This window comes from Mytilus trossulus, chromosome 6 (assembly GCF_036588685.1).
Source record: "Mytilus trossulus isolate FHL-02 chromosome 6, PNRI_Mtr1.1.1.hap1, whole genome shotgun sequence".
NCBI lineage: Eukaryota > Metazoa > Mollusca > Bivalvia > Mytilida > Mytilidae > Mytilus > Mytilus trossulus.
Genome location: NC_086378.1, coordinates 14,867,076 through 14,878,634, shown reverse-complemented (window position 1 = coordinate 14,878,634; position 11,559 = coordinate 14,867,076). Strand labels below are relative to the sequence as shown.

Below are 11,559 nucleotides of genomic sequence, written 5' to 3'. Positions count from 1 at the left end.
GATAGGGATGAAAATGTGGCTTAAAGTAAATGTATGTGTGTTTCCTTGTTAACCGAAAGGCAAGGGAATAAAACAGAAATATTATATTAGAAACAACTATACTTCTTTTTAATTCTTAAAAATTGAATCAATCATGGTGTCAAAGATATGTTCTGATGGTTTGAAATTAACTTACTAACATACTAATAATAACTTTTTGTGTATCTCATTTCTAACAACTAATAACAATACCCAATCCTTGTTGGGTGAATGATCTTTTCAGAATCATTGACTACTGAAGCAGATACAACTGAATCTGTCAGCACTGAATATTCAACCTTTCACGACGTAACAGATATATCTGAATCGCAGACAACACAAAACCTGTTAATGATAAGTGACGCAACAACAAACTTTGTAACTACGGATAACACGATGTATTTTGAAGTTTCAACGACAAATGAGCCTGTGACATTTCCTATAACATTTGAATCGACTACTGTCACAGACGAACTGACAACGGAACAACAATACACCACAATGAGTCAATCTATGACAACAAATATATTCGAAACATCTACGGAACAATATGCAACAACAGCTGAAGAATCTACAACACAAAATGACGCAACAACACAAAATTACGCCACAACTCAAGAATTTACTACACAAAATGAACTTACAACAAGTGAAAAATCAACATTTCAGCAGGTTACAACAGGCGAAGAATCAACCACAAAAGAGTCACCAACAACACAAAATGAAGCTACAATTCGTGATGAATTAACAACAAAAAATGAAGCTACAACTCAAGAGGACCAAACAACACATTATGAATCGACAACATCAGAAAAATCAACAGCACGATTTGAAGCAACAACAAGGGAGGATACAACAACACAAGCCGAAATAACAACAAGAGATGAGACAACAACAACATATGGAATAACAACAAGAGATGAAACAACCACACAAAATATATTAGACCCACTAGTATCCACAAGCAATGATGTAACTCTGAAAATAACTGCAGCCAATACTATATATAGAAGCACAAGTAGTTTAGGTACTCTTCTTGTCTTGTAGATATATGCAACTATATTTAACCAGTATCTTTTCTGCAAGGAATTTGTGGCTTTAGTTTTTTTTAGTTAGCATGTGTATATAGCCTTTTATCTTGCATTTTCAGGTTCTCTTCATTTTGGAATGTTTAATCGAGTTAATGTGTAAAAACGAATGGCGAACTAATTATTCAGATTTCCCACCAATATTACTCAAAAATAACAACTCAATCCACTTTTCACGTACAAACAAATTCAGGTTATCAGAGCTTGTAAATTGGTTCGTTTTTTGTTAGTAGAATTGAAATCGCTGTTTAGCAAAACATTCGTATGGAATGCCATTTTTCAGTCTATACAAACAGCTTATGTTTCTTACAAAGACTGAGAGTAAGAGTTCTAATTTTTAAAAAATAAGTTGCCATCACATAAATTGCTTGGTTATTCGGAAATATGTGTCACTGCTTACACAATGCCACCTAAGTTTATCCCGTTTAAATTTAGATTATAATCAATATAATAGTGTATATGTACTATTTTGATGATCAGTAGCTAATTTTCATTTTCCTTTTGGTTTGGTTTGGCCATGGTGTTGTTTGTGTATGCTTTGATTTTCAAATACCACGTACATGTATATCAACATTTGCAAAATAGTATTCAATGAATTTCCATTTAATTCCGATGTATTTTAATAAGGTCCGGCTTCGAAATCAAGTTGGAAATTAATTGGGATGAGATTTGATAAAACAAAAACAAAAACTCATCACAAATACCAGGATTGAAATTTCATATTTGTTTGCGCCAGACGCACGTATGATCAACAAAAGTCTCATCACTGACACGCGAATTAAAACATATAAAAAAGGCAAAATAAAGTACGAAGTTGAAGATCATTGAGGACAAAATATCCTAAACGTTTTGCCAAATACTTCTAAGGTAATCTCATCCTGAGGTAGAAAAGACTTAGTATTTTTTTTTTAAATCAGAGACTTTTTTTTAAACTGAGTGTTGTTACAGTTGGCAAACCTATTTTACAATATCGGAAAATATTTTGTATAAATGTTTCCATGTGAAATTAGCAGTACATACATTTTCTAATGTTGAACGTATTCAAACATCATACTAAGGTGGCTAGTCTTTCGTCCTTCGTCTTGGATTTTGAAAAGTTTCGAGAGTAGTATGTAATTAATGTGTAAGACTTTTCGTGGCTATAAACAAAATTTCGCGTTTTGTTATATTTACAGTTGAATTTTCCTTAAGATTTGAATGCTTCTTTTTTGTAACTTCATATGAATGCAAAATCGTTGACCGAAGTACACTTTGTATGAAGCGCGGAAGCGCACAGTCCACCTTTTTACAACCATATGAAGTTACTAAAAGAAGCATTCAATACTTATAGTTCCATTTTTACCAAGAATCATGAAAACACAATTCTTATCTAGCTTTTATTAAATTTATCTGTGCATTTTATTGTGGGACTTATCATAAATGATAAATTTTATTGTGTAATGCAATTTATTAAGGAATAACACGAAATTGCAGTGTAGCCAATCAGACCAACATATTATAATGAAACATACAGCCAATGCAATTATAAACAACAAAAAATAGATGTTTTGTTTTGATTCACTTTTCTAAATTTGCCAAATCAGGGGAGATAAGACATAAAAAGTAATTTTGATAATAGAATGTGTTATGAATTTACCTTTTTTTATTTGTAGCAAGAAAACGAGTCCGATGGCCTCATTTCATCTTTTTTTCTTATCTGAAAGAATATTATTATATCTATCTTCTCATAGTCTATTCTTAAATTATGTGGTGTAGTTTCCTTTTTATCCATGCATAATCGATACAAAATCCCGGAGATTTATACATTTATATAAACCCCATTTTGAAATGTTTATAAAACATTCTATGGATTTTAATTTAGACCGCCATCTACATTTCTAAAGCGATGATTTACATTAATATATGATGTGTTTCGGTTACTCGTATAACTTTTTAAAAATGTTTTTTGTTGTAAACTTTTTGGAGTTCATGTCCTGCAGACATTCTTTTTTTTCAACTTTCAATGTAACAAAACTCTTTTAAGTAGAAGCGAATTTTGCAGGTTAAAAGCGAACAAAATTGATAACTTATCATGAAGAATCATAACTAGCCCATTTTCTCTTGAGTAGTACACTTTTAATTTAGGGGACAGTTTATGCCTATCTCCGGTCGCGGGATTTCCTCGTTGAACCATTGATGATATTAGGCTGTTATCTGGTCTTTGATCGGGTTGTTGTCCCCTTGACATATTTCCCATTTCCATTCTCAATTTTATGTGTATGAACATTTGGAAAAAAAATCTTAGAGAAAATCTATAGATGTAGGTTCAGACGGGTTGGTGAAATATAATTTTCTATCATTTCAGAGGCGCAAACCACAGAAGCAACGACAGCATTGGCTGAAACAACAATTGAAACTACTACAGCAGACAAAATGACAACAGAAACAACAAACAACAAAGTATTCACAACAGAGACGACAGCGGTCACAACTACTAGTCACGACACTACAATGACAGAAGAAACAACAACCAGTGAAAGAACAACTAAATATGATGCAACGACACTTGGTATGAAAACGAAAGAATCTACTATTGAGGATACCACTACTACTCATTTAGGTAATTCTAAAAAATAATGTTAAATTGTGTATTTAATTTCTTCTAAACATTTAACACTGCGTTTATCAAGGATTTTTTTAAATCCGAAAGATGTTTAAAAATAGTTTGTCCGTCTTTTTCTTTTTGCATCAATGACTTTAAATGATTAGTTGCTTGAAACACTAGTGTCATTGTTCCAGGAGAAAAACAAACCCAGGTTAAAATAGAATAGTATTTTATTTGAATTGGGGTTATTTTATCATGTAAAACAATCAACTCATGTATGACATCCATAAGGTAAATGCCAAAAGTCTTATTTTTGTACATTTAAACAAATTTGATGTATATTTATATATGAATTCTTGACAAGATTATACCTAGTAATGATATTTCAAATTTAATTTTGTAGTGTCAACGTTACCAGTGACTTCGGAACCTACGTTGCCTATGACATCTATGTCGACGCCATCTGATAACTCCTCCTCCGTAGACGCAATCCGGGTTGCACCTACATCTAATAATAACACAGGAGCTATAGTAGGTGGTATTATTGGTGCTATGGTCGCCATTGCAGCATCTATTTTTGTTTTAAAATATTTATTGGCCAGACAAAAGAGTGGAAAATTTGGATCAGACAATAAAATAGCACCGACGGAAACAAATGAAGCATCAGGAAGCATGGCACCCTCGTCTACACAACAAGTTGTTTAAACTTCATTGTTGTCGTCTCTTTGTGATGTTTTGGCAAACATAAATTGGTGCATAATAGGTTTAGATAGAGCTTCTAGTAGTTTTGTTCTCTATTTAACTTTTCTTTTGTCATTCTTTTTTTGAGTTACGTCTACAGTAACCGATCAGACAGCTTTAATGCGTGTTAAAACGTATTGTCATTAAGATAATAAAGAAAAGGAAAATTCGATGCCTTATTTTACAGTTTTATAATTGTGCTAAACTAAATAAGGAGGTTAAAATGCTGTTTACCAAACCTTTGTTCTTTTAATATAACACCATTCACAATTTAATATTGAAAAATCGTCTTTTTCAATATAAGAATGGTAACATACGCTTTGGGATACGATACAAAATATTTTGTTCGTAGTAGAAAATAATTAACCGAGGAAAAAGTTAATAGTATAATGATGGCTTTTCTCATTGAAAACATATGGCATGTGTTAAAGGAGTTGGTCCGATAAGGGCCGATTTTGGCCTCAAATTTCATCTAACGAAAGTTTTGGACACTTTTTAAACACTTAAGTGTCTATTTCAATTGATTCAATTAGTTTATGTGAAAGATTTTAACTGATTTAGTCATTAAAAACGCTCTAATTCAAGCTTAAATATGAAAAATCTATCAAATACTGTATACCAAAGAGTGTCACTTTTCAGATGGTTTTTCTCAAAAATGAAAGTTGCCGCATCCGTGTTCATCCTAAACCTTTATATATGTTGTGTATTATCACGAAATACGACTTACATTTCAATATGTAGAATGAACACGAATGCGGCCACTTTCGTTTTACAAGAACACCGTCTAAAAGTCAACTAAAATGCTAGAATTGTGTGAAGATTTCAGTAATTTAGCATGACTTAATGGTGCATAATCAATTGTATTGTCAAAAACAGCCTTTATTTATGCAGCAGAAGCATTCTACTGTCCAATAAATAACTTAAAGATTATATTTTAACAATTTTGTAAAATTGCTACATTTTGGGGCAAAAAAGAGGTCTTACTGGACCTACTCCTTTCAGGGTCCACCACTGTGCTATTGAAATGTATAATATATATAATTTGTCATCAAATACAACTTGCATTTCAATATTATGAATGAACACGAATGCGGCCACTTTCATTTTAGACGGAAACCGTCCTAAAATTAACCAAAATGCTAAAATTTTGAAGATTTTAGTAATTTAGCATGACTTATTGATGCTAGAACGAGATATTTGTGTATTGTATTGTCAAAAAACAGCTCATATTTATGTAGCAGAAGCATTTTACTTTCCAAAATGTAGCTTAAAGATTACATTTTTACAAGTTCTAAAACTGCTATATTTTGGGGCCAAAAAGGGGTCTTACTGAACATACTCCTTTGGAGGTAGACTTTTGCAACAATTTGTCGACATTCCTATGGGAACGAACAGTGCACCTATCCTCTGCAAAATCATCTTATTTTCAAATAAGTCGGAGTTCCTTTAGACACTTGTCAAAAACTAGAATAGCAATGACCCCTGGTCCTTTAATATTACATTCAGATATATTAAGGATGTTATAAATTTCCTTTAACAATTCATTTTTTTCTTATTGGTTTCCATTAATTTATCCTCCAGAAATAGAAATTAACAGACAGGGCTTCATCTGTCTAATTTTAGACTTGTACCTCAAATGTGACATACGTGGTCATCTCAGTACCAGATTCTATAACTTACGAGACGACTTCAATTTTGGAAATTATTAATTTCCTCCATCATAGCTCCAATATCCAAACTTCACCTACATATTGGATATACATTTCCTCCACCTTAACTGCAATATCCAAACTTCACCTACATATTGGATATACATTTCCTCCACCTTAACTGCAATATCCAAACTTCACCTACATATTGGATATACATTTCCTCCACCTTAACTGCAATATCCAAACTTCACCTACATATTGGATATACATTTCTTCCACCTTAACTGCAATATCCAAACTTCACCTACATATTGGATATACATTTCTTCCACCTTAACTGCAATATCCAAACTTCACCTACATATTGGATATACATTTCTTCCACCTTAACTGCAATATCCAAACTTCACCTACATATTGGATATACATTTCCTCCACCTTAACTGCAATATCCAAACTTCACCTACATATTGGATATACATTTCTTCCACCTTAACTGCAATATCCAAACTTCACCTACATATTGGATATACATTTCTTCCACCTTAACTGCAATATCCAAACTTCACCTACATATTGGATATACATTTCTTCCACCTTAACTGCAATATCCAAACTTCACCTACATATTGGATATACATTTCTTCCACCTTAACTGCAATATCCAAACTTCACCTACGTATTGGATATACATTTCTTCCACCTTAACTGCAATATCCAAACTTCACCTACGTATTGGATATACATTTCTTCCACCTTAACTGCAATATTCAAACTTCACCTACGTATTGGATATACATTTCTTCCACCTTAACTGCAATATCCAAACTTCACCTACATATTGGATATACATTTCTTCCACCTTAACTGCAATATCCAAACTTCACCTACATATTGGATATACATTTCTTCCACCTTAACTGCAATATCCAAACTTCACCTACATATTGGATATACATTTCTTCCACCTTAACTGCAATATCCAAACTTCACCTACATATTGGATATACATTTCTTCCACCTTAACTGCAATATTCAAACTTCACCTACATATTGGATATACATTTCTTCCACCTTAACTGCAATATCCAAACTTCACCTACATATTGGATATACATTTCTTCCACCTTAACTGCAATATCCAAACTTCACCTACATATTGGATATACATTTCTTCCACCTTAACTGCAATATCCAAACTTCACCTACATATTGGATATACATTTCTTCCACCTTAACTGCAATATCCAAACTTCACCTACGTATTGGATATACATTTCTTCCACCTTAACTGCAATATCCAAACTTCACCTACGTATTGGATATACATTTCTTCCACCTTAACTGCAATATCCAAACTTCACCTACGTATTGGATATACATTTCTTCCACCTTAACTGCAATATTCAAACTTCACCTACGTATTGGATATACATTTCTTCCACCTTAACTGCAATATCCAAACTTCACCTACATATTGGATATACATTTCTTCCACCTTAACTGCAATATCCAAACTTCACCTACATATTGGATATACATTTCTTCCACCTTAACTGCAATATCCAAACTTCACCTACATATTGGATATACATTTCTTCCACCTTAACTGCAATATCCAAACTTCACCTACATATTGGATATACATTTCTTCCACCTTAACTGCAATATCCAAACTTCACCTACATATTGGATATACATTTCTTCCACCTTAACTGCAATATCCAAACTTCACCTACATATTGGATATACATTTCTTCCACCTTAACTGCAATATTCAAACTTCACCTACATATTGGATATACATTTCTTCCACCTTAACTGCAATATCCAAACTTCACCTACATATTGGATATACATTTCTTCCACCTTAACTGCAATATCCAAACTTCACCTACATATTGGATATACATTTCTTCCACCTTAACTGCAATATCCAAACTTCACCTACATATTGGATATACATTTCTTCCACCTTAACTGCAATATCCAAACTTCACCTACGTATTGGATATACATTTCTTCCACCTTAACTGCAATATCCAAACTTCACCTACGTATTGGATATACATTTCTTCCACCTTAACTGCAATATCCAAACTTCACCTACGTATTGGATATACATTTCTTCCACCTTAACTGCAATATCCAAACTTCACCTACGTATTGGATATACATTTCTTCCACCTTAACTGCAATATCCAAACTTCACCTACGTATTGGATATACATTTCTTCCACCTTAACTGCAATATCCAAACTTCACCTACGTATTGGATATACATTTCTTCCACCTTAACTGCAATATCCAAACTTCACCTACGTATTGGATATACATTTCTTCCACCTTAACTGCAATATCCAAACTTCACCTACATATTGGATATACATTTCTTCCACCTTAACTGCAATATCCAAACTTCACCTACATATTGGATATACATTTCTTCCACCTTAACTGCAATATCCAAACTTCACCTACATATTGGATATACATTTCTTCCACCTTAACTGCAATATCCAAACTTCACCTACATATTGGATATACATTTCTTCCACCTTAACTGCAATATCCAAACTTCACCTACATATTGGATATACATTTCTTCCACCTTAACTGCAATATCCAAACTTCACCTACATATTGGATATACATTTCTTCCACCTTAACTGCAATATCCAAACTTCACCTACATATTGGATATACATTTCTTCCACCTTAACTGCAATATCCAAACTTCACCTACATATTGGATATACATTTCTTCCACCTTAACTGCAATATTCAAACTTCACCTACATATTGGATATACATTTCTTCCACCTTAACTGCAATATCCAAACTTCACCTACATATTGGATATACATTTCTTCCACCTTAACTGCAATATCCAAACTTCACCTACATATTGGATATACATTTCCTCACTCATTTGGTATTCAAGAACTGGCGTATGTTATACTCAGACTTTATTAAACGTCATCAGTGTCTGGGCAAAAAGTGTATGAACTAGGGTTATGTCTAAGAACGTCTGGTCCTTTTGAGAGAAAAAAACCAAGACCGTGTTGATAAAATATATATATAACGCATAACCTGCATAACCTAGTATAGCTTCATAATTAATACATGATGGTCTTGACGTATAGATTATAGGTACTGAACTTGTTTATCGTCTTCCTTTTATTTGTCTTTTTATATTTTCAACGTTTTTTATGGTTAAATGGCCATCTTTGGTATAAATGCATCCTTTAGAAGTGGTTCTTTATTTATACATCACGCTGTTGTAATATTGTGATATGGTTATTTTTATATTTTTATATTGTTGTCTTCCATTTCTGCTAATGTGGTGTTTTTTTTATCTATAGAGTGTCTACATGCCATTTTTTATGACTTAGTTGTTTGTTTTTATAGTGATAAAAAAATATGTATGTTTGTTTTGCTTACATATTGTCAACATTATGAATTTTTTTGGGACTGTCATACAAGTGGACGTTTGCACCTGTCCTAAGTCAGGAATCTGATGTACAGTAGTTGTCGTTTGTTTACGTAATTTATACGACGTGTTTGTCGTTTGTCGTTTTTTTTATACAGATAAGACCGTTTGTTTTTCTGTTTGAATTGTTTTACACTAGTAATTTTGGGGCCCTTTATAGCTTGTTGTTCGGTGACCTTGACCTATAATGGTTTACTTTTATAAATTGTTATTTGGATGGAGAGTTGTCTCATTGGCACTCATATCAAAGCTTCCTATACCTATATAACTATTGAGGAAATGCCGGTACCAAGTCAGTTGTATAGCATTTGTTTTCCATTCGTTTAATCATTGTTTGAGCTTTTGATTTTGTCATTTGTTAAGGGACTTTCCGTTTTGAATTTTCTTTGGAGATCTATATATTTGTTACTTAACTTTTTGTAATATCATTGGCGTGGCACTTGGTGTAGTAGTCTAAGATGTAGATTATATTCGCCAACATTCTCTCAACACAGTTACTTATAAGGATTTAATCAAGTTATCGGACAGCCGTTTTATCAGTCGATAATTAATATCCACTACCTGTCTCGGGAAAGCAACTGTGAGGAAGTACTGAAAATCTTAAATAAGCAAATATTGTTTTGATTGATGCATATTTGATATATATGGGTCACCAATTAGAAAGTTTCACCTCTGTTAAAAGAGAAAACTTAGACAACTTATGTGACAATATCTTGAAAGGTATCATGAGTAAAATGGTTATAGCACTAGCATCGGTGGCACTCAGAGAAAGAAACCTTTTAAAATATGATTGACTGGAGGTGAAATTGCTTCAGCTGACAATAAGCGATATCGAACCGAGTCGAATTTTTCTATGGGGATTTGGAAAACAAAGTTCTGATCGAGTACCATTGTATTATATGGGACAAATAAGCTTGCAAATGAAGACATATTTTTTTCAGTACAAAGACTTAATTTTCGGTTTGAGTAGACTGTCTTAGTTACTGCCATTAAAAGTCTTATTTTGTAAATGGTGAAAAATGTAATATATATAATAACAATAGTTGATAATCTATATTACTGACAGAGTATCAATTTGATATACGTTTTGTATTAATTTACGCTTTATCTGACGTCCAGGGACAAATGTCTAATGCATAAGTTAAAAAAACTCTGTTAACATATTTAACTTGATGTTTCGGAAACCCATACTCCCCTTTTAGCCGGCTTTTATTTGAGACGGTATCGGGATCCGGTTCGCCCTGATTACATGTTCGCCCTAGCCGGCCTATGTTCGTTTATTTGAGACAGGTTTTGGGACTAGTTTATCTATTTAGTACATGGGCAACTTGTGTCTTAGAACGAACGAATTTAAGAGAGAAAATTAGCATCTTTGAACAATTTAAATTCGGAATATTTTCAAGTCAGAACGAAACTTATAGTTGTATTGAGTCAGAGATATTGGTGCTTCTTGGAAAATAGGAATATAACTTGCATGTTATACCATCATGTATACCTATATCATAAAATCAAGGAATTTAAATATACAATTCCTTGATTGTATGATATAGGTATACAATTCCTTGATACAATCAAACAGATCAGCTAGAAAAATCTAACTTTTAGACTTTTTTATAATTTGGATATACGTTTTAATATCTTATAGATCAAATATAAGAATTTGAGTCAAATCGAATAACAGGAAATTTGCTGCTAATGCCTCTGTAAGTTGTACGCATTACTCAAACCCTGCTCAAGCCGCAGTTAAAAATCTTTTACTTTTTGACAATATGCTATATTTTTAGTCTTGTTAGTCCACCATTTTCGACACAAGGAAATGTCTCGGTAACAATCTAGGAATATGGCAGTTGTTTTCCATTCGTTCTATGTGTTTGATGTGTATTATATGTCCTGGTTTGAGCTTTTAATTTTGTCATTTGAAAAGGAACTTTCTAATTTGAAGTTGGAGTTTGGTTTGGTACTTTGTTGTTTTACTTTTTGGTG

At 32.7% G+C, this 11,559-nt stretch overlaps 1 protein-coding gene across 1 annotated transcript; it reads left to right on the top strand.

Annotated features, from left to right (window-relative positions):
* The first annotated feature begins 414 nt into the window (after positions 1–414).
* Positions 415–4,395, top strand: LOC134722339 (mucin-4-like). Its single transcript, XM_063585952.1, has 3 exons — positions 415–1,045; positions 3,451–3,705; positions 4,094–4,395. Exons 1-3 carry the CDS (start codon positions 415–417, stop codon positions 4,393–4,395), a joined length of 1,188 nt encoding a protein of 395 aa, XP_063442022.1.
* Positions 4,396–11,559: the final 7,164 nt, after the last annotated feature.

Coding starts and splice junctions, on each gene's coding strand:
- LOC134722339 (XM_063585952.1), top strand. CDS start 415: ATGTATTTTGAAGTTTCAACGACAAATGAGCCTGTGACATTTCCTATA. Junction 1,046..3,450: donor TAGAAGCACAAGTAGTTTAG/GTACTCTTCTTG, acceptor CTATCATTTCAG/AGGCGCAAACCACAGAAGCA. Junction 3,706..4,093: donor TACCACTACTACTCATTTAG/GTAATTCTAAAA, acceptor TTAATTTTGTAG/TGTCAACGTTACCAGTGACT.